The sequence below is a fragment of the Oreochromis aureus genome, linkage group 18, assembly GCF_013358895.1.
Source record: "Oreochromis aureus strain Israel breed Guangdong linkage group 18, ZZ_aureus, whole genome shotgun sequence".
Taxonomy (NCBI): domain Eukaryota; kingdom Metazoa; phylum Chordata; class Actinopteri; order Cichliformes; family Cichlidae; genus Oreochromis; species Oreochromis aureus.
Genome location: NC_052959.1, coordinates 30,647,043 through 30,674,489, shown reverse-complemented (window position 1 = coordinate 30,674,489; position 27,447 = coordinate 30,647,043). Strand labels below are relative to the sequence as shown.

The 27,447-nt window shown below is 40.2% G+C and overlaps 2 protein-coding genes across 9 annotated transcripts; both read right to left on the bottom strand.

Annotated features, from left to right (window-relative positions):
- Nucleotides 1–1,015: 1,015 nt before the first annotated feature.
- LOC116311768 (piggyBac transposable element-derived protein 4-like) lies at nucleotides 1,016–14,129 on the bottom strand. Of its 8 annotated transcripts, XR_005609022.1 has the most exons (9): nucleotides 13,975–14,129; nucleotides 11,519–11,783; nucleotides 10,726–10,903; nucleotides 10,361–10,593; nucleotides 6,964–7,128; nucleotides 6,416–6,624; nucleotides 5,944–6,121; nucleotides 2,747–2,878; nucleotides 1,096–1,234 (listed from the first exon to the last, which is right to left on the bottom strand). XR_005609022.1 is itself a non-coding variant. In XM_031728978.2 (8 exons), exons 2-8 carry the CDS (start codon nucleotides 11,766–11,768, stop codon nucleotides 1,098–1,100), a joined length of 1,350 nt encoding a protein of 449 aa, XP_031584838.1. In that variant the 5' UTR covers nucleotides 11,769–11,783; nucleotides 13,975–14,129; the 3' UTR covers nucleotides 1,016–1,097. The 8 variants fall into 8 exon arrangements, 6 of the variants coding, with proteins under 6 accessions (XP_031584838.1, XP_031584839.1, XP_039457958.1 ...); XM_031728978.2 differs by lacking the exon at nucleotides 2,747–2,878 and having other exon boundaries at nucleotides 1,016–1,234; XM_039602024.1 differs by lacking the exon at nucleotides 1,096–1,234 and having other exon boundaries at nucleotides 1,241–2,878.
- A 2,196-nt stretch (nucleotides 14,130–16,325) lies between these two features.
- Nucleotides 16,326–26,782, bottom strand: LOC116311762 (zinc finger protein 391-like). The gene is made up of 3 exons (XM_031728969.2): nucleotides 26,627–26,782; nucleotides 24,184–24,442; nucleotides 16,326–19,895 (listed from the first exon to the last, which is right to left on the bottom strand). The coding sequence occupies exons 2-3, from the start codon at nucleotides 24,425–24,427 to the stop codon at nucleotides 18,895–18,897; spliced, it is 1,245 nt and encodes a 414-aa protein (XP_031584829.1). The 5' UTR covers nucleotides 24,428–24,442; nucleotides 26,627–26,782; the 3' UTR covers nucleotides 16,326–18,894.
- Between the last annotated feature and the right edge of the window lie 665 nt (nucleotides 26,783–27,447).

Genomic DNA, 27,447 nt, shown 5'->3' with positions numbered 1-27,447 from the left:
GGAAGGTACCATCTGTGCAGTCTGCAATTCTGTTGAAGAAAGATGTTGAATTTAATTATTGTAGAAAAATAATTGATTTATGTGCATTTGTTTTACACTTGCATTAAATTAAAGTTGATTACATCGATTAAGGGCGGGGGGTGGTTCCCCAATATTTTTGCTGGGAGTTTTCAACCCTATTAGTTAGGTTGCTTTCTCTTTAAAATACGAGAATAGGGAGGATGGTGTAGGTTTAAATTTATTAGATTGATCAGTGTTGCTGAACTATAAAATGTTTTGGGTGCAGTGTATTTTTTGCATACAGGTATAACAGAATAGCTTCAGTCTCTTGTTTTTTAAAACTTGAGTATGAACTTATACAAAATGCAGCAAGATATTTATAAAAAACATTTTTATTGATTACAAAATACGCTATATCGGATTCATATCGGTATCGCCAGATATCCAAATTTATGATATCGGAATCAGTATCGGACATTAAAAAGTGGTGTCGTGCCAGCTCTACTCCAAAACATCAACATGTCTTTTAGCCCCCATTCCCACAAGACTGCTCAAAGAAGTCCTACCATTAGTTAATGCTTCAGTCTTAAATACTATTCAGTTGAATCAACATTGAAATCTGACATAGATTTTACATCACTTTTACATCCTCTGTTAATATTGGATCAGTGTTGAATTTTAGCATTGATTTTATATCAGTTATTACCCTCAGTTAATAATGAATCAATGTTGAATTCCGGTGTTGATTTTCCACCACTTTTGTACCCTTGGTTAATATTGTAACAACAATAAAATCATGATTAAAACAGGACTTAATAGGTATTTCCATCAATCCTAGACCACAGAAAACTACCATCAACACTTAAACCAGTGATAAAGACAATTGTGTTTGATCTAAAAAGAGGATAACCATTATATGTTGAACATTATTCTACAATTTATCATGTCTATATCAATAGCCCTATAAAATTAAGCACTGGGCATTATGTGATTAAAAAAAATGACAATAGACATATTTGTATCAATAAAAAAAACTATTTATTTTATAAAAAAAGATTTATTGTTAAATGTATTAGTTACAAGTCATTGTTCTTAGTTTACTCCGGGATGGGGCTGGATATCGGGCGTCCTGCACCACCCATCCGATCGGGAGCATAGCGGAGCCATTTCTGCACTGCTTGGGTGAAGGCAAACTCAGAAACTGCATTTACCCCCACCTGCTGAGTCAGGCCATCTAGGACAAAAACAAACAAGCAAAAAAAGAAAGAGAAAAAAAAGAAAGGCTTAATTAGAGCTTAAATATGAACAACCTCTTGTCAAAAGCAGGGAGAAAGCCTATAAACCAGCGTTCCCCAACCCCCGGGCCACGGACCGGTACCGGAGGCCCGGGTGTGAAATTTATGGTTAGGGTTTAGGGTTAGTTTTTTTTTTTTTTTATTTAATCCTTAACTCCGTTTCCCTGGGTCTGTTGTAGTTGTATCTCTTATTTTGAAAGAAATATTTACATGTTCCCATAGTGACCAGAGAGCATTAAGGGGCGGAGAGGAGGATGTTACTCTCAATGTTGTTGCCGCATTTCAGGAGGACGCTGCTAATAAAGTTGCACAGTTTTACTGTGAATTTGCTGAATTTTATTATGATATTTACAAAATACCACAGTTTTTGTCTTGGTCATATCATTTTAATTTGTTGTATTTATCCACGACACCTTGAAGGCCGGTCCGTGAAAATATTGTCTGACATTAAACCAGTGCGTGGCACAAAAAAGGTTGGGGACCGCTGGTATAAACTACTAGGCTGATTAACATGAAAGTCACAAGGCTGAAATCAGCAAGCTGCTGTCTCACTTTGTTCACCGGTGTGCGATATTCCATGATCTGGTTGGCTGCAGGACCAAACATGGGGCCTGAAATTACACAGTGTCCTAAGCATTTTCCTGTATTCCTCAGACAACGAGGACTGGGCAAGCCACAACTATCACCTTGCCATGGTTAAGGTAGAAATAAGTCTGCCAAATTTATTATTTTTTTGCTTCCAAGGTGCCAGACTACTTTGTTTTGTTCGTAGTAATAGTTTCCGGTCTTTCAACATTCTTTGGAGGTTGGCTGCTTTTTTGCTAATTTTCATCCCAGTGCTTGTATCTCATCATTTTCAGAGAAATCTCAAGAGCTTGGGAAAAAAAATCGAGACTTCTTTACATTTCTTGAAGGCGTTTCACCTCTTATCCAAGAAGCTTCTTCAGTTCTAAAACTAAATAGTTGAGAGTCCCAAATACTTAAACCCTGGTGACAGCAGTCCTTTAAGAGGGTCAAGAACCCACTAATGATCATGTATCACATCACATGAAAGGTGACTTTTTCAAGGTGTGAAAAAGGGTGTGGGTCATTATCAGCAGAGGTTTCAGGTGAAGCTATTGTGAGACCTTGCCTCACCCTATTATGTGACCTATTGAGATCAGCTAACGTGAGATGTAGGTGGGCTTTAAGATGCCTGTGAAGAGATTTCAAGAAACTGAGTGTTATTAGCTGAAAGCTCAGCATGGTGGCTTGGCTTGTCCAAAGAAATTTTTGGTTGTCTCTCCAATTAGGGCGGGCCCACTAGCACGGCTAAAGAAACAGCCATTTAAGCCACCGCTTCCGAGTATTTTCCTCTCTAACGTCAGGTCCATAACCAACAAAATCGACGAACTGAGATTACAGATTGCAGTCAACAAGTGTGTACGGGACAGTAGCATAATATTACTCACAGAGACTTGGCTGCAGCCATCAATTCCGGACTCGGCTATTGAGCTAGCAGGCTGCACGGTCCACCGTCACGACAGGAACGGCCACTCCGGTAAGCTCAAAGGAGGGGGTTTATGCATCTACACCAATGACAGCTGGTGCAAAAACACAAAGATTGTAGACAGCCATTGTTCCCCGGATTTGGAATATTTGACTGTGAAGTGCAGACCCGTCTACATACCTCGCGAGTTTACTGTTGTCATGGTAACGGCCGTGTATGTACCACCCGATGCTAATGCTAACTCGGCCATGGAGGAGCTGCACAAGACAATAAGCAACCAGCAGAACTCCCATCCAAACGCAGTGCACATTATAGCTGGGGACTTCAACCATGCTGATTTAAGGTCAGTATTCCCCAGATTTGAACAGCATATTAAATGTGCAACCAGGGGAAAACACATTGGATAAAGCCTACAGCAACATCCAAAAAGGCTACAGAGCAACCCCTCTACCACATCTAGGTTTGTCAGACCACATGTCCGTGCTGCTGATCCCTGCATACACTCCCATTAGGAGAAGAGCCCCCCCAGTCACAAAAACTGTGAAAACCTGGCCAGAAGGTGCATCACATCAGCTGCAGGACTGTTTTGAAAACACAGACTGGAGCGTGTTTGAACATCAGGACCTCGAAGAGCACACAACACCAGTGCTCTCATATATTAACTTCTGTGTCAACAGTGTCACTGTGGACAAACGTCTCCGGGTGTATTCCAACCAGAAACCCTGGATGACTAAAGAGGTCCAGGTCCTGCTGAAGCAACATGACGCCGCTTTTAGATCCGGTGATGGTGTGCAGTACAGTGCAGCCAGATCTGAGTTGAAAAGAGGCATCAGAGAAGCCAAGGCAGCGTGCAAAGAGAAGGATCGAAGACCACTTCAGCACCAACAACTCACGACAGGTATGGCAAGGAGTTCAGCACTTAACCAACTACAAACCTTGCAATACCACGTTGACTGAGGGCAATGCGGAGCTTCGGAGGAGCTGAACCACTTCTTCGCACGCTTTGAGGTGAAGGGACCAGAGGCAGCAGCAGCAAAAACATCGGACAGCAGCAGCAGCCCAAGCCTCATAGCGCAGGAATATGAGGTGAGGCGCACACTGAGGGCAGTGAACCCCAGGAAGGCTGCCGGACCAGATGGGGTAACCGCAAAGGTCCTAAAAGAGTGTGCAGACCAGCTGGCTGGGGTCTTCACTAAGATCTTCAACACTTCACTGTCCCAGTCCTGCATCCCGCCGTGCCTAAAGTCAGCCACAATTGTCCCACTGCCAAAGCGTACTAACATTAGCAGCCTCAACGACTACCGACCAGTTGCTCTAACACCTGTTATAATGAAGTGCTTTGAGAAACTGGTCCGACGTCACATCATGTCCTGCCTGCCACCCACACTCGACCCACTCCAGTTCGCATACAGAGCTAACAGATCAACTGAAGATGCCATTGCTACAACGCCCCACACCACCATATCTCACCTGGAAGTGCAGGGCCGTTACGCCAGGCTGCTCTTTGTTGACTTTAGCTCTGCTTTCAATACGATACTCCCGGACAGACTAATAGTTAAACTGCTGGAAATCGGACTTCCTTCTACCACCTGCCGCTGGATCAGAGACTTCCTGTCAGACCGTGTACAGAGAGTTAGAGTGGGGCCTCATCTTTCCTCAGCCCTCAGCCTCAACACCGGCTCTCCACAAGGCTGTGTACTGAGTCCCCTACTGTACACTCTGTACACACATGACTGTGTTAGTACCCACCCAGACAACGCAGTCATCAAGTTTGCAGATGATACCACCGTGGTGGGGCTCATCTCAGGGGAGATGAGAGACGGCGTACAGAGCTGAAGTTCAGAGGCTGTCAGATTGGTGTGTAGATAACAACCTGGACCTCAATACCACCAAGACAAAAGAACTGGTAGTTGACTTCAGAAGGAGGAAGTCCGAGCTGCAGCCTGTCAGCATCAACGGGAGTGCGTGGAAAGGGTCTCCAGTTTCAAGTTTCTGGGTGTGCACATAGACACAGACCTTCAATGGAGCTCTAACACCTCTGCGGTCTTAAAGAAGGCCCAACAGCGTCTCCACTTTCTGAGAATCCTCAGAAAAATGGACCTGAAGAAGGAGCTGCTGACTGTCTTCTACCGCTGCTCCATTGAAAGTGTGCTGACATATTGCATCGGTGTATGGTTCTCCAGCTGCACCACAGCACACAGAAAGGCACTCCAGAGGGTCATCAATATGGCCCAAAAAATCATTGGACATCCTCTTCCCTCCCTGAAGGACCTGTACAGCACTCGCTGTCTCAAGAGGGCACGCAGCATCCTCACGAGACTGTACACACCCAGGACACCGGGTGTTTAAGCTGCTGCCGTCTGGCAGGAGGTTCAGGCTGCTGAGGTCCCGAACAAACAGACTCAAGGACAGCTTTTACAACAGGGCAATAGCCCTAATCAATGCAAATAGCTGACCTGATTGGCTACCTGCCTGGACTTTTTTTAGGGGGAGGTAACAATGTTTAAAACAGTAACAATAGTAATATTTATATTTATAACAAGGTGCAATAATAATTAATGTGCAATAATAACAGTGTGCAATACACATAACACTTATTCTTCTTTTTTATTTCTAAGTTAATATACTGTGTTGTGTTGTTTGTGTTGCGTTGTGATGTGTCATATCGTGTCGTGTTGTGTTATATGTAGTACCGACGTAGGACAGTTTTTCCAATTTCATTGTACTATTGTACTATGTATGACTGTGCAATGACAATAAAGAATTATCTTATCTTATCTTATCTTATCAATTCAGCGGTCCCAAATACATAATTAAACTATGAAGCTGAATCATGAAAAATGCCAGTGTGATGGACATAAAACTATATTTTTGTACCAACAAGGTGATTCCCACAGAGCTATTAGCTGAAAATTTGGCATGTCTTTCATTGTGTCCCATGTGTCCTTAAAAAAAAGAGAAGAAACTGAACAAATGGAGGACAAAAGAAGTGGAAGACCTAAAACACTATCTCCAGGTTAACAGGACATAAAAGTCATGTTCTTAAAAAGAGGAAAAAAGACCTGACACAGGAAATGACAGATGCATCTAGCACTTCAATTGATCCACTCCATTGGTTCACTGAAGGCTCATAAAACTACAATAAACAATAAAACTTACCAAAGATGCACTTGCAGAGCACTGTTTCTTTAAATGCCCTTTTTTGCTTGGTCTGGTCCTTATTTTTTCTCCCAGTCCAGTTAAGTCCAGAAGCCAGCTCATTTGTAATGGCATAGGCTAGTATACGACGGACTCGCACCTCCAGTGTGGTCCCTCCAATCAAAGAAAAGCGTCTCACCTATCAAAATATTTTTAAAAATTGAATTATTGTGACTTATGTTTTAAATGTGTATGAATATGCTTGTGAGTTGATATGAAATAATTGAAAGAGACAATGTTTTTTTCCCAAAGCCTAATTTTCCAGAGATAATAGGAATTAACCAAAATATTTCCTATTTGTTGGATCTCCCCATGATAGCATGCTGATGTATATTCAAGCAGGACAGCAGCAAACAATTTTAAGCGGTTGAACCAAATTGGACAATTTATAAAGTTCTGAGTTACAAAAGTTACATAAGCTTTAAGAACTTACCATTGTTTTATTTGCTTCTGGTAACTGCAGAGTTGCCTCTGCATTGTTCAGCTCATCCATATTATGTAAAGGCAAATCCAGAGGCAAAATCCCAGCATCAACAGGTTCACTGCTGCAGGATTGACGGAAGGCTCTGAACTCCTCACGGAGGTCCCTGACTTCTCTGGTCAGCTCTGTCACCATAGTTATCAGTTTTTGGAAGGCTGCATCTGTTAAAAAGAACAATAGAACTGGCTTGTGATAAACCGGATAAGCATTGTGATGAGAAAAAACAATGATATCCATAAGTTATGGCTTCACATTTTGATTTCAACTTTAAGTAGTTCAATCAGCTCAAATTGTTTACAAGTTTATCCCTTTCGCATGTAGATGAAATCCTATGTAAAATTTCAAAGTACAACATTTTAGAATTTGCCTTTTAAAAGTTGCCTCACAGAGTCTCTGGAATCTAAAAAATCAAAATAAGATGATATTTAATAATATAAATTAGTGTTTCAATGGTAAAATTACAATGAAATTGTGATGAAACTAATTTTATCAAAGCATACTTTCATTATCAAAGGCATTCAACGCAGACTCTATTTGCTGGGGAGGTTGCATAGTTGTGTAGGTTGGTGTATTGGGCTGGAGCAGCGAAAGGAGCCGGTAGCTGGCCGGGGCATCGTGATGGTTGCTAGTAGTGGGTTGGGAGGCAGACTGCAAAGTGGTGGAGGCTGTTTAGAAAAATGTTTAAAAATTAAAAGCTTACATAAAATTTATCTACAAAGGTTCATTTCCTCACACACACTAAACATTACAATATACTATACCTGGGGGATTCGGTCATCTACAGAGGAATTTCCTATTTGAAGACTTTTTGTCAGGTTTCAGAGCCCATCACAGTACAGAGATGGCTTTTAGTGAAGGTCACAAATGATCTTCTTTCGTCCCTGACAGTGGACTCATGTCCTGCCAGACCTCAGTGCAGCATTCAATACTATTGGCCATAGTATTTTATTACAGTGATTAGAGCAGGCTGTAGTTATTTAACTTACTTAAACAACTACAGCGCTTCAGTGTTTTGAATTCTATCTCTCTAAAAGACTCCAATTTGTTTGTGTAAATGGAGAGTTCCACAGGGTTCTGTGCTAGGGCCAATTCTGTTTACATGCTTCCTATAGGCAATATCATTAGAAGGCAAAGATGGCATATCGCACACCAATTTGTTAAACTGCAGGAATGTGTTAAAGACATAAAGACCTAGATGGCCTCACTTTTTCTGCTGCTCAATTCATATAAAGCTGAGGTTATTGTACTTGCCCCTTAAAATCTTAGGAATTTGGTACCTAACCAGATTATTACTGTGGATGGTATTACCTTGGCCTCTAGTAGCACTGAGGAATCTTGAAGGCATTTTCAAAGAGTATATGTCCTTCAATTAAATATTAGGGCTGGATTGCGTGACCCTTAATCTTGCCTTAGTTATTCTGCAATATGCAGTTAGGCTACCGGGGGTTTCCATGATGCACTTTCTTTTTCACTCACTCTGTATTGTTGTGGAGTCTTTATCTTACCATATAAAGCACCTTGAGGCAACAGTTACTATGATTTGGCGCTATACAAATAAAATTGGATTGATTTGTTTTTTTCTTGGTCGTTGTTGTATGTATGCCTTGGGGCCTCTATTGTCTTAATTAAATTAAATAGTATCAATTAAATGTATCTTTAGACATTATTTATTAGTTTAATGATGTGAATTTGTTACAAAGTTTGATTAATTTTCAGCTAACTCCAAGTCTGCCAGAGATTTTTTTTTTAGGGTAAAGAAAGTTATCATAGCAACTATCAACTAAAACGCAGAAGCAGATACTGTGATCACAAGTTTGTACTTTAAAGCAAAATTTGAGGCTGATCGAGTTAACTTCAAGTTCAAACCTGGGTTTTCAGTATTATGAAGGTCATTCACATACGCTGATATGGTAACTTGTGGAACTAATCCAGGCCTACAGACCAATCTGTTCTTTGGTCTACAGATGGTAAGAGGGTTCAAAGTTGTTCCGTGATCTCCCATAGAACAAGTCTGCTACAGCTTATCCTTGTATTTTTACATGCTGTGTGAAATGTGCCATTTCAGCTGGCTACATAATTATAACCTTCATTTCCCAAATTTCAATATGTAATAAGTTCTTAGCAACTAAGAAATGGGTAAAGTACAATAAGCCCAAAAAACAGATTTTTATAAAGATGTAATTTTCTATATACAAAACTTTTTATAGCTGTATGCCTCAAAATTATAAATGGAGAAAGAAAATGGTCACAGAATCCTTTTGAAGCTCTCGAAATTTATTGCTAGTGTGTTTATAGCTTCATTTTTGAGATGCAATCATTTTTAAATGTATTAACAGCATTAAAAACTAAAACAAAATGCACATGTGAAACATTTGCAAAGTTACTATACACACACACACACACACACACATATAGAGAAGCATAAAGTCAAACTTTAATTTTCACTATCCTTAAAGGAGCTGTGATACAGCTTGTGACAGTTCCTGTCAACGATAACACACAGAGCCACTCTACATGCCTCACACATGAAGGGAGTGCACTTCCGACACAGTTTGCACTTCCTTCGCCCCTTTGACGCTTTATTGTGGCCAGATGCCCCCTCAACAATGGCAACAGGGATGTGCTGATACCTCTCTGGGACTGATTGTAGGGGCACCCCACAGAGCTCAGCTATCAGCTGTTCCAGGAAGGCCTGGTGCTTCACCGGCTGCTCCTCCAGTCTGCCACACAGCTCCTTGCTGAGTAAGTAGCTGTTTGTTACAGCAATGTCAATGAAATGATACAGCACCATCACATACCATGCCCTGCTCTTTCTCCATGAGGAATAGGAGCCAATCAGCTGGTCTGACAGGTCAGCTTCCCCCATAAAGCTGTTGTAGTCTTTCACAGCCGATGGCACCGGCACCTCGACTACTCTGCGTTTTCCACCAACCTTACACATCCTTTTCAGAGTGTTCCCTGAGAAGGCAGTGTGCATGGTGGAGCACACACTCAACTCCCTTGTGTCCATCCACTTGATGAAAATGAGGGCTCCCTCTCTGATCCACCTGACTGTCCCTCTTGGAGATTCTTTGGTCATGGCATTAACTTTGGTTTTTGGGGTGCCGATTCTCGTGTCCCGAAATGTGCCGCATGCTCCGAACCCCAGGTCATGAAGGTGGCGGAACAGTGCTGGGCTGGTATAAAACTTATCACAGTAAAGGTGATATCCAGATCCCAGGCAGTTTTTGTTGATGAGAGACACCACTGCATCAAATGACAGCCCCCTCCTGGTTGCCAGAATGGACTTCCTTGTATAAACCTTGAAGTCAAAAGTGTACCCCGTGTTGTCAGACAACACAAAAAATTTTATCCACCTCTTTTTTTGCTTATTCTTTATGTTTTTCTTTAGGGCAGTTTTGGCTTTGGTTGGTACCATGCGCTCATCCACAGAGAGGTTTTTCTGGGGATGGTACACCGCTTTGCAGGCTACACGCAAACTGTCATACAGGGGGCGTATTCTGTGCAGGCAGTCATAATCATCGGTGCCTTTTTTCCGGTCGTTGAGTTCATCTTCAGCAGGGTCACTCATATGAATGTTCCAGGTGATGAGGAGGAACCGGGTTCTCGACATTACCTTGCTAGGATACGGCATATAAAAGATGGAACTGGCACGCCAAAAATCCTTGATATTTGGCAGCTTCAGAATCCACATGTACAGTGTCAGGCCAATGTAGCGATAGAGTTCAGCCTCTGTGAGCTCAGCCCATTTGAATTTTTTACCTGCAGCAATATTTTTTGCTGCATTTTTGTTTGTGTTTGCACACAGTGTTTTGACAGCGGCCCAGTTAAAATACATCTTGAAGAGCTTAGATGGAGATGGATTGGTCAGATACTCTGAAAGAGGTAGTTGGATACCTGGCTTTCTCGTGGGAAGGAAATGTGGCAGGGGGTGTGGCAAGTTGTCGGGGTCCTTTTCACTTTTCCAGGCAGCTGCATCAACAGAGAGTGGCTCTGACCTAGAGCGCTTGGCTTTGTTTGCTGAAGGCCAACTCCTCTGACTCCTTAATCTTCTTCTGCCTCCATCCAGAGTAGTGGCGGTCTCGGTTTCTTCTTCCTCTTCCTCCTCCTCCTCATAATCATCATCATCACTTCACACAAAGAAGTTGAACAGTGTTAGAAGCGTTCACCATGAGAATAATATAATGATGTATATTTAATGCTGTATAGATTTTATTTTCTCTAACTCAGAAACAAACAATATTTCATAAATGTATACATACGTGTCGTAGTACGGATACATTTCTTCACTCAAGTCAGCTTCATCGTCACTATCGGCAGAGTCGAGCCCAGAGGAGTGGACAGAAAACCCATCTTCGTCCGGCGCTGTTACGGAGTCAGAATCTTCGCGTTTGACGGGTCCATTTTCTTCTAGTTTGATAATATCGTGTGTGTGCGGGCCTGTGGGAGAGTGTAAGAAGTCTGTGGTAAGTGTGGGCTGTACATTTCTAATGCTGCGTTTCACATCTCTCAGATGGGACGTTACTCAACAGTTGGTGTGTTGCAGATGTAAATTTGGCAAGTCCCAAAGAGTTGATTCGGATTCACCTGGATGATTGCGCATGCATCAACACATAAATTTGAGAAAGCTAAGCCAAATTCCGAATTGTTCAGAAAGGCACCATATGTGTGTTTGTGAAAGAGCACAAGATAAAAGGAGAGGGAGAGTGCATCTGTGAACAGAGAACAACAAAAAAAAAAGTAGGTTTTGCACTTGAAGGTCTGCTTGGGTCCCAATGATGTAAATTTTTGTCATAACACAATGAGCAGAAGGGACCGTGCCTGCTGGCTCAATATTTTGTTAAAACCGTATAAGTGTAGTCAGTATATTTCACACACTGTTGTAAACAGTGAAAAAGCATTCTCGGGTTAGGTTGTTAAGGTGAGCCTGACTATGAGCCTGGGCTCAACCTCAACCCAGGGGTTAAACAAGAGGTAAATGCACTATATATCCACTACATGATCCTACATCAATCATATTTTTTCCCTATTAAGACTGTTTTAAGTTTTATATACCTGTGCAGTGTAAGTCTTCCTCATGTTTCCAGATGTTATCCAGCACTCTGAACCGCTCTTTCCCAGTCCAGACGAAGATTTCTTCAGACTCCTGCTTCACTATAACCTGCGCTATTTCCTGACTGGTGCAGACTTCCTCCTGTTCCTCTTTAATCTGTGGAAGTTCTGGACCATCCTCGCTCAGACCAAAGTTCCCCTCCTGGTTATAGACCTGCGGGTCATTCAGACTCTCCTCTTCCTCACACTTCATATTGCTGTAGGGGATCTTAAAGGATAAGGGGACATAACAAGAAGGTTACTAGTATGATGACAGATCTGACGGCACATCTGAGGAAATATTTTCTAGCAAGCCTGTACACTGTGAGCATGTTGCTCACATATGTGAGTGAAATTTAGAGTGTACAAATGGGACAAATGTTTAAGAGCACCTCTGTGAGTGATTCAAGTTATGACACTTTTATTGACAAAGTTCAGAGTGCACCACATTCAGGTGGCTGCTGCCAGCTTCATTTAAGCCAGTTTGATTTTCACTGTTGTATGTTCAAATAAAACAACAGTGACTACATGAATTAAAATGTATATTTAGATTAAAGCAAATGGTAACAATTTTTCAACCATTATTGAAAAAAAAAAAATAGAAGAGTAGTAAAACAACGCATAAGAACAGACGGTGACACAATGTAACTTGATACAGGGTTCTCTCTGGGTAATAACAGAGACTTTGAAGAACACACACAGATTTTTTATTTTTTTAAAGAAGAATAATGAGGTATTTGTAATAACTAAACTGTAACTATACAAAGGTGATTGTCCTCTGTGTCTGCCTGAGGGATTTTCCTCTTCATTTACAAGTTGCTGCTCTTAGCACAGAAAGTACCAGCCAGTACTGACCCTCAGTGAACCACCATATGTATTTGTTTGTCAAAATCATAACAAACATATACCAAGCTCCTGTCCCATAGCCGTCTTTATTATTGATAATTTGATAATGATAATTTTACTTTTCTATTCCATTATAATTATTATTATTATTATTATTATTACTATTATTATTATTATTATGTCTGTGTGTCTAATCAAATTAATTTAATTTTCAATTACATTTTATTTTATTCATATACCACCAAACCACAATAACAGTTGTCTCAAGGGACTTTATATACTGACCCTACCATTCTGGCAACAGTGGGAAGGGAAAACTTAGTAGCCTGATGATCTTGGAAAGAAAGCTACTGGATTATGTTTCACCTCTAATCCTATAAACTTTTCCAGTTCTAAGGCCAAACGGTTGAGAGTCCCAGGTATTTAAAACCTAGTGGGAGGTGTCCCTTAAGAGGATCGTTGACCCACTTTAGGGACTATTTAAGTGGGTCAATGATCATGGACAAGCCAAGGTGTGGAAAAAAAAAGGGTATGGGTCATTATCATTAGAGATTTTGTGTGAAAGCATTGGGAGACCCTGGCTCAGCCCTTCATGTGCCTACTGAAATCACCTCACCGGTTTAGACAAAGATAGTCGTTTACCCCACATATCCAGATCACAATACAACCCCTTCACACGTGTGTGACACACACACACACACACACACACACACACAAATGATGAAATGTAAATTATGTAACTGGGTAAAAACAAATGTTTTTTCTCTTTTTCTACGTCTTTTCCGTTTCCGTGCTTTGTCTCCACACTACTTCCTGTTATTGGGGGAGCGCGGCGCCGTTTTTGAAGGCCACGAATCAAAATAAACCGCGGTGGAAAGAAGATTGCTACGAACCATGCTTAAAAGCAGCTCAAAAGAAAAAGGACGGTATAGAGACAGATTGCGTCCGGGTGCAAAGAGACAGTACTTGCAAAACATAGAGTGCAATGGAAATGTGGACCCGTATGAAATACGGCAACGGAGTAGAAATCCCGAAGACCTACTGTCATTGACTTACCCTGATCACACTGTACATTCACTCAGTCTCTGGCATGTTTACACAACGAAGGCACACAGTCCCTTGGCCTTACAGATCTACAGCTGCACTGTGTAAAGTATCTAAATGCTGCAGGTCCGCAGCGATCTGAGCAAAAGCAAATGCAAAAACTGAGCGGGAGGGGCTGCTATTGTGTGTGTGTGTATATGGATAATAGCAAACACTGAAATAAATTTTGCACGCAGCAGTGAATTTTGTTCGCTAAAAGTTAGCCTTTCTTCGTTCAAAATAAATGTCCTCAAAATGCAACACGTTTGCTGGCAAATTCTTTTTACGTGCGCTCAGAATAGTGGCACAAAAATAACACCATAAAAAAGACGGTGAGTAAATCTAAAAACATATGTTCGCTTTTCTTTAAAACTCGCGCCTTTGTGCTCAAGCGTTCTTTTTTACCAGTGGTCGTCGTTCGTAAATCCTGCAGGGAAAGACGTAGGATACACGTTTCGTAGTAGATCTTTTCACATCACAGTTTTACATACCTGTTATCTCGGATATCCAATAGTCTGCATTCACGGATGATTTCTTCACTCGAGCTTTAATAAGGTTTTAGATTTCATCGCCTGCTGCACGAAGTCTCTCCGTAAATTCTACTGTGCCGAGCAGCGATAACATCCTATCACTTCCGTTTTTCTTCTTCTTCGTCATTGTGTTTCCGGCAGGCTAGTCGGTAATGTATACTAGCGCCCTCCCAATGATTCAAGTTAAGCACTGTCTCATTTTAGATCGTGGGTCCCATTAAGCACACTTTGATCTTAAGTGGGGCAGACCAGTGATACTATGCTTTCTATCACTATTTAAGTTGATGGTGTTCGGGGCCGGGGCAAGAGGGGGAACGCCCGCTTAAATCAAACTTTTAGAAGTTGAGAAAGAAAATAATAGATTACCCCAAAACTGAATATGGGCTTTATTTACAAAGGTAGCTGAAAAATCCACTGGAAAAGGACAAATGAGATAATAGGTTTCATGTCTTGTTAGTTGTTTCCCTCCGTGCTCTGTGCGCAGGCTGCCCCACTCACCCCAGCACTGTTAGTATGCAAATCACCGAGTGTCAGGTTTCTTAACAGGCAGAGCAGAGCAAAATTATGCAGCCAATCTCTGTCGTCACAATGTAACTGACAGTGAATTATTTTAATGTTTTAATTTTGTATTTGTTTGAAATATTTTTTAATTTTTCCTTTAGTTGCGTGACTTTGTTTTAAACTTGGTGGAGTGTGGAAGTAACGCTCAACACGGACAGCTGTGCCTAAAGTGCATGGACCGCGGGTTTTGACTCATCTTGCCACCGCCTTCAAGCTGGATCAAGTATATAAAGAACACATGTGAAAGTATTGTGGTTAAGCTAAATGCAATTTATCAACCTACCTTTAAGGTGAAGCGCAACTGTGACGAACGCTACGGCAGGCGATGATGTGCGTTTAATGTGACTCTGTTAATTTGAGTTTCCATGAAATGAATGTCTTATTTTATTCATACTTTATTTTGCAAATTTATTTAAGAATTAGGCCATTTAATTAAGATAGATTTTATGTTGTTGGTTGTAAAGATCTGGATGGAGATTTTTTTTATTCTGTATTTCTATTTTTCGGTTTTATTTTTCAAGACTTGGTTTATTGCCTTTTTCTTTGTAACTTGGCCTACTTTTTAAAGTTTTGTTAATATTTACATTTCTCTCTGCCCCCTCATATATGCCTGTCTAGAACCGGCCCAGATGGTGTTACTGATCTGAAAAAGTAAATAGTAAATCACCGTTTCATACTCCTAAAGAAACCAAGCAGTAACTGTCTGCGGATTTTGCAAAAACTTATTTGATACTCTTCTGCAGTAGAGTCCGAAAATAACATGATCCTGAGAATGAGTTTGTCTTCTATGCTTTGTAAGGTGACCTTGAGTATTAGAAAGGTGCCCACAAATAAAGTGTAATAATAATAATAATAATAATTTATTATTATTATTAGTATTATTATTATTATTACAACAGAGTACTGTGTGAGAAATTAATCTTAAAATAGGTTCTGAATTTAAATAAAACATTAAAGACGGCAGAACAATGATTTCATATTTTAGGCTCTAATTTTAAGCTCTAAGATAAAGACTAACCGAATTTCACCTGTGTAACATAAAACCACTGTCTTTGAGTAAGACCTGGCTTTTTCAATGTAGTCGAGATCTCTGTATCACCCTTCAAATTAATGCAGGCTATTGGTTTAGTCTTCTGAGGTGAATAAATTCTAAAATATCAGTGAATTTATTTCATACTTATATTCTTTTTTCTGATGATCAAAACCCCAATTTTGAATATGCACACACTCTTTTCAATCCATGTATCATTAATTCTTTAATTTTTTAATGGACAATGAAACCAGGTCTCGTAAACCAGACAAATTAAATTTTAAAATTAAATTTGTTCCAGCAGCCCTTTTTTCCATTTCATATTTTTGATCCAAATCTAAAATTGAAATAATAAAAACAAGTACTATTTCCTTTTTGATAGGCAATTGAAATTCAAATAATATATATTTGTTCTTTGATTGTCAATTAAAAAAAGAAAAGAGCGAGTGATACACTGATTCAGTCAGCGTTACAATATGCCTGTGCTCACATGTTTTGAATCCAGCAAATTACAGGGAGCATTTAATAGTGAATAATACTTAATATTTAAAACAAACTCAGATACGTTTAATCTTCCTGAAGTTTTTTTCCCCCCAGACAGACATTTTCTTTATTGTATGTGGATAAAAACTTGTTTGAATTTATTTGTGTTTATGTGAAGAAATAATAACTATGCCATTTTCAATTTAATTTTTTTTTTTATTTCAATAGGTAATTTGCATTTAATGCTAATGGTTCAAAGAATGTCAGGCTGAATGGTGGGTCCCCACACATTTTCACCTCACCAAATCTGGCCCTCTTCGCAAAACATTTGGACACCCCTGTCTTAGAGATTACAGTTCATCAAAAGTGTTGGTCTCAAAAAGATTTATTTAAGTTTTTATGTAAACTTTATAAACATAACTTTTAAGTGCATATTGAAATTTAACCTTACATCACAACATATGAATTGATAATGACTCGTTATTATTTGTCTTGTGTGTGTCAATTTACAGCTTCTACTCCTGTGTAGTAAAACCTCTTTATTGAATGACAGAGAAATCTAGGCTATTAAACAAAAGCAACAAGCCCAAAAAAAATTCATGCTTTATTTTGTTCAACAAAGCTTAGTTTAGTGAAAACGATTAAGAACTTCAATCTACAGCTAATGTTTTAAGTATCACCTCTACAACTTAAAAGAATAACAAAAGTACAAATACAGACGAATGTAAAATTAGCCCTCTGTGAATTGCAACCTTATTGCAATTCATAGAGGGGCTTGTTTGTCCCAGTGATCACAGTGGCTATGATGTCAGAGGCTTGACCCTGTTAGGGTCTCCCAGGCAAATTGTTCCTGTGTGAGGGGCCAACGATGAGCGATTTAGGTGACCCCTTTGAAGCAAGGAAAAACAAGGGACCAGTTCACCCTGCCCAGCACATGGATCCCTAATGCCAGGCCTAGGGAGGAAGGAGGCTCAAGAGAGAACACCTGGTGGGCACACCTTAACCGATGGGGCTTGAGCAGGCCCAGCCCAAAGAGGCAAAATGGGCTCTTGCGGACTCAGCACCTGCAGAAAGCACTGTAGAGGTCGGGTGCAATGCTCTCTGGGTCGCAGTGAAGGGCAGAGGCTCCAGGAGTTGTAACCCTGGCTCATGGTAGGAAAAACTGAAGTTGACAAATAGAATGTCACCTCTCTGGTAGGAAATAAATCTGAGCTAGTGCATGAGATTGAGAGAGACTGACTAGACATAGTAAGGTTCACCTGAATGCATGGCTCAGACTCTGGAGATGTTCCAGACTCTTCCAAACTCTAGATTCCCCATACATAGAAAGGCAACAGGCAGGGACGGGTATACTCATATCCCACATAGTTCACTGTCTGTACAATAGGGTTTTCCCAATGGACGAGTGTGTCTTTTCCCCTGCGCCTTTGGGTCAGGGAACCGGTCCTGATTATAGCTGAATGACAGTTCAGAATATCCAGCTTTATTAAAGTCAGTAGGTGGGGTGCTAGAAAGTGACACATCTGGGCACTTTATTTTCCTGTTTTTAGACTTTAATGTTCATGTCTACATGATATTGCAAACTAGAGGGGTGTGATTGAGAGAAAAAGCATACCTGATTAATGTTTTGTCACTGGACTTTTGCGCCAACCACCATGTCTGAGCATAAGTTATTCACATAAGTGCATGTGGCACTAGGACACCCCAGGTCAAGGATAGATTTTGTCAATGTTTTATTGGTGGTCTCGGACACATGAGTGAATAGAGGAGCAGAGCTGCCAACTGATCACTAGGGAGACTAGGGGGATGACTTGCCCGTTACTGGGGCTGAGGTCATTGAGGTAGTTAAACAACTCCTTGGTGGCAGGGCTGCTGGGGTGGATGAGATTCACCATGAGTTTCTCAACACTCTGAATGTTGTGGCACTTTCTTGGGTGACACACCTCTCTGCTTGGCAATCTAAGGCTACAACTCTGACTGGAGTGGTACCCTAAGAAGGGGGACTGGAAGATGTGCTCCAATTACAGTGGCAACACATTATTCTGACTCCTGGGAAAGATCTATGCCAGGGTACAGGAGAAATGACTCTGTGTTAATCAAACCACAGGTTCAGGTCCAGCTCTTCATCCTCATAGGAGCATGGGGTATCTGGCTTGTTGTCATCCGGTCTTTAAGTGATGATGTGATGAACCTTGCTTTTAGATCCTAACTACTCCGGGTTTATCAAGGCTGTTGTGTTTTTAACATGTTTTAAGGCTTTGTATCTTGTTCTATTTACATGACTTAAATAATAAAAATAATGTGACATGCAGCCAATTGAGGCGGCTCAGACATCTGAATAGGATGCCTCCTGAGCTTTTCCTAGGTGAGGTGTTCCAACACAAAGGGGCCCAAGGGCAGACCCGGGCCACACTACAGAAATTATATATTTTGGCTAACCTAGAACCTAATGCCTTGGTGTCCCCCAAATGAGCTGAAGCAGGTTGTCGGGACGAGTGACGTCTATAGTTCTCTGCCTAGACTGTGTGCCCCAACATTTGCCCTTGGAAAAGTGCCATAAAAGGGATGGATGGCTGTAAAATCAGTGTTTTCCTTATACAAAAAAAAAAAAGCTAACAATTGGAATAAACAATTCAGGGAGTAGAGTTAATTACTATTCTAGACAGGATATATACCATATTGACCTGAAAATGGTATGAGCTCTTCCTTCACGCTTTGAAGTGATTTGGTTCCTCATGAACATGTGCTCCACTATTAACAAGCTGTTCCACCTAACAGCTTTCATACATTATCTAAGTAGGAAGCTTTTAACCAACATGGATTTTCATGTGTCTTCTCAACTGTATCCTATAAGTGAATCTTTTCGCACAGGCGCTACAGAAATATGGCTTTTCACCTGTGTGCGTTCTCATGTGAGTTTTCAAGTTTGTCCTATCACTGTATCTTTTTCCACAGATGTTACAGGAATATGGCTTCTCACCTGTGTGAATTCTCATGTGAGTTTTCAAGTTCGTCCTATCACTGTATCTTTTTCCACAGGTGCTACAGGAATATGGCTTCTCACCAGTATGGACCCTTATATGAGATTTCAAGTTCATCAGATCACTGAACCTTTTCCCGCATGTGCTACAACAATGTGGTTTCTCACCTGTGTGACTTCTCATGTGAGTTTTTAATGCAGACAGGTAACTAAATATTTTTCCACAAGTGCTACAAGAATATGGCTTCTCACCTGTGTGACTTCTCATGTGAGTTTTTAACGCAGACAAGTAACTAAAAATTTTTCCACAAGTGATACAAGAATGTGGCTTCTCACCTGTGTGGACTCTCTGATGTTTTGTCAGTTTGTATTTATATTCAAAGGTTTTTCCACAAGTGTCACATTTTAAAGACTTTTTACTTGTGTCAGTTTCACACTGACTCTCTGACACAGGACAGCTGTCTGCTTTGTTACTGTTTCTGTGATGTCCTCTCTTCTCAGGCTTTGCATTTCTATTTGATCCTGAGTCCACATGCTCACTTTCATCCTCATCTCGACTTTCTGGTTCAGGAGAGTTGTAAGAAAGAAGCCGGTCACTGTTTGGTTCAGGTTCCTCATAAGTAGAAGTCACCATAAAGGTATCAGTCTCGACCTTCAGCACAAGCACCTGACTAGTACAGAGTTCCCCTGGTTCCTCTTTAATCTGTGGAAGCTCTGGGTCCTCCTGGTCCAGACTGAAGTTGCCCCCCTGGTTAAAAACCTGCTGGTCAAAAACCTGCTGGTCATCCAGATCCTCCTCTTGCTTACAGACATGTTGTTGCGGGAAGTCTGAAGGGACAAACATAATAGAAAAACACATCTGATAAAAGATTATTTTCACTTTAACAGATGAAAATAATAAAACAACTCAAAATTTACATATAAACATTTCTGACATGTCAAAAAAATAAAAAAAAAAATAAAAATCAGTGATCAATATAACCACCCTTCTTTTCAATAACTGTCATAAGCCTTCAATTCATGGAGTCTGTCAGCGTCTTAATCGGTTGATGACCAACCTTTTGTGCAGCAGCAACCACAGCATCAAAGACACTGTTCAGAGAGGTGTACTGTTTTCCTATCCCGTTTAGCAGGGCCAACAGGCTCTCAACAGGCTTTAGGTCCGGTGAGGAAGGGGGCCATGTCATTATTTTTTCATCCTTAAGGCTAGCCATCCAGTGGAATACTTCGATGCATGCGATGGAGCATTGTCCTGCATAAAATTCATGGTCTTCTTGAAAGATGCAGATTTTTTCCTGTACCACTGCTTGAAGAAAGTGCCTTCTAAAAAAATTCTCAAATCCTTCGCAGTTAATTTTGTGTGTTTTTGCCTCGATACATTTCTTTCGACGCTGTTTGCTATTTGCAACAAAACGTTTGATGGTCCTGTGGTCACGCTCCAATATTTGAGCAATTTCAAGAGTGCTGCATCCCTCTGAAAGACCGTTCACAATTTTTGACTTTTCAGAGTCTTTTAAATCTCTTTTTTGGCCCATTTTGCCAGAGGAAGAGAAGCTGCCTAAAAATTATACACACATTTAAATAAAGTGTTGATCTCCTTAGACCACACCTTCACTCATTACGCAAATACACATCACCTGATATGCTTAAATCCAATAAGCACTCAAGTTTATACAGCTCAAAGTTTGAAAACATGCATAAAAATTATGATATGGCCAAAATACTCACTTTCCTAATAACTGTGCACACACTGTATAGTGGATATATACAGAAAGAGCTGTAAAGATATATCTATACGTATATATATATATGAATTCCCCTCTCACTCAGCGAGCAGTCTTTATCCTTCAAACTCTACCAGAGGCCTGGAAGCTTGAGACTACTGCGCAGTATCTTTGCTGTTCGAATAATGTTTGACTGCATTGTTCTGGACAGAGATCTTGAATGTTGTTCCGGGGATCTGCTGGAGCCAGTCGCCCAGCTTGAGGGTCACTGCACAGAGTGCTTCGATTACCACTGAGACCAATGTTTCCTCCCCCTTTTCTCTCAGCCCTTGTAATTTCTCAAGCTTCTTGTTCTCCTTCATCCTGATGTTGCTATCACTTGGTATTATCTACCTTTATTACTATGGCCATTGTCCTCTGCTTGTCCACCACTACTATACCAGTTGGTTAGGACTACTACGATTGTATTTCGAAATATACATTTTTGTATTTGATTAAATAGATATAAAATAGCAATTGGTGAAAATTTTATATTTATTCCAAGAGTTGCAGAACCTAAAGTTTTACACTGTCAAGATGGAGGTATATGATCACATTACACCACGCGGTGATCAAACCCATATTTTGTTCACCACATGAAAGAGCTGTTAAGCATTTATGCACACAGTGTGAATGCTCTCCACCACAGCTGACATCTTTCTTAGTCCGGCAGCCAAGATTCTCTGCTTTTGTCAAGAGCAGCACTTTCTTCTCAGCCAGCATGGAAGTCTTCTGCAAAGTAGTACCCCTGCATAATTTAAATAAACACAGAGTGCCTAAAGAAGGATTTTAAAGAACTCTCACGATGAAGCAAAGTGACCAGCTCTGCTTGGAGAGCAACACCTATCCAAAAGAACATCCATCTCTCTGGCAAAGCCCATGTACTACTGAGCCCTCAAAAATGCTACCGTTATGGTTCCCGGACAAAGTTGTATACCTGTTAGATTTTAAACTGTCATTTAGATCTGTCAGGGTTCTGGGGGTTCTGATTCTGACCAGTTACACTGCCACATAACAGCCCAAACAACCTGTGATCAGTTTAACACATTTACTGTGTGTTCAAATGCAGTAAAGTCAGCCTCAGTGTTTGTTCTAAGAAAGACTTGTGTTTGTTCTTTTTTTTTTTTTTAAATCTCCCCTAACTTCACCCTCTCTCAAAAACAGAGTGTAAAAGCTGGACACTTATCCAAGTTAACTAGTAAGTTTGGTATTTAACAGATAACACCAACAGAATAAATACAACAAAAGAAATATTATTGCTTTCAGACCTCCTTTTTTGAAATTCCAGATGAGCCCCCATCTGTTACATTCCCCTATACAGTCCAGGGGCTGAGGGAAAGCAACAAAAAAAGTGTCCGGATTAAAGAAGAAGACAAGGGGGTAGGGCTGCACGATTTTGCATAAAATGAGAATCACGATTTTTTTGCTTCGAATTGAGATCACGATTCTCTCACGATTTTCTTTTCCAATATAAATATTTATTGCACTTATTAACTGCACATCAACTTCATAACAGTTGAGACTGAACATAAAAACAATAAATAAACATAAAAACAATAAATGCCTCACATTTTGTGGTTGCCGCAAAATGTTGTGCTGCTTGAAATTCCGTCTCCACCGTTGCTCGACACTGCGTGTATAGAGCAGGTAGTGCAACAATAGAAAAATAGCAACAATAGAAAAATAGTTGCGGGACGGCACTGTGTAGCGTTTGTCTAGGGTGTTGATCATTTTCCTAAATCCCTCGTTTTGCACAGTGTTGATGGGAGCCATATCTTTGGTCAGGTGATAAGTAATAGCCTCCGTAATTTCTTTGTGCCTCATGGGAGTTCGACGTGTATAGGGAAGCGCTGTATAAGGTTCCCGTTATTGATGTTTGGGTGGTTGACCGGGACGGATTTTCTCCTGTCACTTTCTCGTGTTCTCCGTTGTTTTTTTCCCTGCCAATTTGAGCATCACACGGCACAGCTTCTGTATCACGTGGTATAAGGCTCCGCCCTTGTCATTTGTTGAGCAGGAAGAGTGAGCGCTTGTTTTCATGCAGATTACGTCCCGGATCAAAATGCGGTACAATCGTCGTCGTCTTTTTTTTTTTTTTTTTTTTAAATCGTTGTCATTTGGAAATGAGATCGCACATAAGTATGAATTGAGATCGCGATTTTCTAACGATTAATCGTGCAGCCCTACAAGGGGGCATTTAAAGCATTCAAATACAGGATAACTAAATAAATACTACTGCACAAGGACAAAAACTATAATGAAATGAAGTGATACTTCTACTGTCCACGAATAATAAAGAGATGAAAATATTCCAGAGATGAGATCCAATCAGAACAATGTCATTTCTTTAGAAAGGTCGGACAAGTTTGTAAGTGATCCAATCAGAAGTAATCTTCTTGTGCAGTGACGTTAGATGTGCACATTTAATCTGCACCTGGTAAACAGGTTCAGAGAGTGGGTTTAGCCAACTCCAATGCCTCTGATTTCTCATGAAAATGTGACGAAATCTCAACATTTAGGAGGCAGAGAAGAGTACATGCACAGAGATATTTCAGATATGATGTCAATGAAAATAAGATGCTTTGCAAACCATGTGGAGCAACGCTCTCCAGTAAAAACCCAACAAACTTTTACACTTTATAGTTTAGTCAATTAAATCAACTTTAGATTTAGTCTATGAAAGTTTTATGATATTTAGTTAACTTAAACTAGACTAAAGCAATTTAAATGTCTAAATTATGACCAAAACTGAATGATGTTTTACTTGAATAAAACTAACTCAGAATTCAAAAGTTAAAAGATGAATTAAACAAAAGATATTTATGTATGCAACATAATATTTTATTGTTTGTTATTAAAATATTTGGATCTTGTCCTATTTTCGCTATCTGGAATTAAATTTCCTATCCTTGGAGTTTTCACGGCAGTAACAATGTTTTTACTATGTTTACTGACCACAACCATCTAACTGGGAATAAATTAAGTTCTATCTTATGCTATTTTTGGGTTGTACCATTAATTACATTCTCAAGATTGTTTCTTTCTAAACTTTTAGCAACATTTGTGGGTAAATATAAAGAACTTCAAAATGATTTAGATTCAATAAGCAAAGTATTGTATTCAGTTTGGACAAAATGCTGCATTAAAATCTAGTCTCAAGTTCAGTCTAAGAATTTAAGTCAGTTTATCAGCTAACTGACACAAAGTATAGATTTAGCTTAGGAAAGAGAGGTATAATGATACTTGCATTTGGCTCTTAAATTCATCCTCTACCTCTAAAAGTAAAAGTAATTTGGTGTTCAGTTTGGAATCCTACATGAGTCATATTTGTTTTTACTAAGAACATTACATGCCTTTGTCGTGTTTTTCACATTTCCAGATGGTATCCAGTAGTCTGAGCCGCTCTTCCCCAGTCCAGACGATGATTCCTTCGGCCTCCTGCTTCACTACAAGCGAGTCTACATCCTGACTGGTGGAGACTTCCTCCTGTTCCTCTTTAATCTGTGGGAGCTCTAGGCCCTGCTTGCTCAGACTGGAATTTCTCTCCTGGTTACAGACCTGCTGGTCATCCAGACCCTCCTCTTCCTCACACTTCATGTTGTTGTGGGAGGTCTTGAGGGACAAACGGACACAACAAAAAGGTTACTAATGAGATGACAGGGAAACACAAATGTGACAAATGTTTTGAGACAGAATATGAAAACAATAAATAAAGTGGAGGAATGATAACTAGTACTGCAAGTGGTGAAAAGCTTTAAGTTGCAATATTCTCATTTGCATCCATCTTCACATTAGTAGCTCGGTCATTGTGCACAACTGAAAAGACAGTTCATTTAAGTTCTGCCATGTTTCATGAAATACCAGCATTACTGAGGAAAAGCAATATGTGCAGGTCCACTGTAAACACTTATGGTTAGGACTCTGTCAAGAGTAACATAATAGAGACAAAGTTTTGGTGCTGTGCTCAAAGCTTTGAGGAATCTACCTGTGCCAATTACACACTCTTTTTGACAACATATCCCATATCACTTATGTGGTACATGTGGGTTCTTTCTGGGTACTCCAGCTTCCTCCCATAGTTCAAAGGCATGCAGTTAGTGGGGTTAGGTTAATTGGCGACTGGTTGCCCATAGGCAAGAATCTGAGTAAGAATGGTTGTCTGTCTCTGTGTGTTAGCCCTGTATCAGGTTGGCGACCTGTCCAGGGTGTACCAAGCTTCCTGCGCTACGACAGCTGAGATAGGTTCCAGACATAATGCCACTCTCCGATAACAGACATCAGTGCATTGATGTCTGTTGTGGTGATGAAAGAGCTGAGCATAAAAGCAAAGCCATCAGTTTATGGTCCCACCCTCACCTAAGCATCCATCTCCACATTAGTCGCTCATGAGCTCTGGGTAATGACACATCACATTACAGAGAATAACTTCCTCCCAGAGTAACAAAAACTGTAATTTAATGACATCTGGAATCCGTTTCTGACCTTGGTCAGACACCTGGGGCTGAAGCCATGCACATCTCCACAAACACATAAGAGATACACAACAGGTTACTGCTGTTATGTGGTTGTTTTTTCACCATCAGTGGTGTTATTTTTAGTAATATATTATTTTTATTGCTTTTATGACTACTGTCAAAATAAATTTCTCTTCAAATTTACATTGTAATATAAGATAGCATATCATAATAGGTGTATAAGATATAATATATTCTATACAAATTTACATAAATGACATTGCATAAATTTATATTACATATTATAGTCTAAGGAGCTTGGAAAGAAAAGCGTCTGGACTTCTTTAAGTTGCTTGAAGACGTTTCACCTCTCATCCGAGAAGCTTCTTCAGTTCTAGGGTCAAATGTCCCAGATTTAAGCCCTGTGGGAGTATCTCCCCGAGAGGGACAAAAGGACCCCCTAACGATCCTCTACCTAATCACATAACATATTACATATTATACAACACATTGGGTAAATTCCCTGCTTAGATTCTAGGGGGAACCCAGCAAGTGCCATTAACTGGTCTAGACTGGTTGCTCTTAATGATCTGTTACTCTATATTTTTCACATGTTTGTACAGGATATTGTATTTGTTTTAATTGTTATGTGCTTATGTGGTACATGTTTTTTGACTTTTGCTGCCATGATGCCAGGACTCTCTTTGAAATGAGATTTTTACCTGGATAAATAAAGGACTAATAAATATAAGTAGAGATGTATACGTATACACCATTGTAATTTATTGAATACATAACAGAAACATTGCTGACATGGCGAATATTGAAGCCCCTGTTAACCTCGTTTATAAGAACCCAGCTGCGGGTTTTGTAGTCCATCTCTTGCACACTGGAGTCAGCACAGCGTCACTCTGTTATTGAGTCTGGAGTCACTGCAGCTCTCTGAGCTGTGCTTCTCTTTTAAAGTGCTTATTAATTCTCATTCACACCTTTTATCGACCTCGTTACGCTTGCCTTCAAGGTCAAGGAAAAGTAGCTAGAATAAGGAGACATAATAGGAGGTATTTCAGGACTATTTGGACCTGCCCCACTTTCTCTGTACGTTTCTTTGATTTAAATGTGTAAAGCCGCCTTTTTACTAGTCACGCCCCTCCCGTGTCTCACTGAACTTTGGGCTTAAAGGTTTTCGTTAAAAAAAAAGAGAGAGAAACTTGTGTTATTCCTATTATAAACAGCTCGTAGCTCCTCGCTGGTTTGAGATTTGAGCCTGCAAACTGAGCTCTGATCAGGGTCCTACAGGAGTCGTATTCCCGCGTTAGCTCATTGACGCCGTTTTACACACCTGTGAGACTTTATCTCGGATATCCAACAGTCTGCGTGGACAGCTGATCTCTTCACTGATGTCTTTTAAATTTCTGAGATTTCTTCGGCTGCAGTTCGTCTTTCCTTAAACTCTCGGATACTGAAGACGCTGCTAAATAGTAAGAGTCGCGTCACTTCCGCTTTCCTTCTTCTATTGCATTTACGGCAGACTAGACCCATCAAAGGTGTGTTGCTGCCCTCCTTACACAAAAAAGTCCTGCGTTTTTGTGCTTCAAAACTTTTCGACAGCAACCTTTTTTCACGGCAGCATATAGAATAAATCCAATAAAAAGGATATAAAGAACATAGGACGTACTAAACTGACTTTTGCGACGGTGTTTGAGTGTAATTATGATTTAAAAAATGCATGTTTGCCTTTCTGCAGCATATTTTAGTAGAAATGTTTATGTTTATGACACAATGCACTTTATTATAAAGTAACCTTTATTATAAAGGACTTGTTCACCCTAAAAACATGGCAAATTGTCAAATGTATGGACAAACTAAGCTGCAATGCTTTACCTTCCTCTCCACCCCTGTTAGCAGGATGAAGGCAACCTCTTGTGTTGTGCATTATTGGTTTTCAAATTTCAGTTGTTAACCTCAGTGTAAAAACTTCACTGAGCCTTCAGCAGCTTCAACATCATCAGTAAAGAGAGATCACACTGTGTCAATTTGTTCACCGGAGTCACAACCTGTAACACCTATGCTGCGTGAAGGGACCATGGGAAAGATGGGAGAGAAGTGTCCACTACAAAAACCCTAAAACCCTTCACTGCTGAAAACTGTGGATTAACTTCA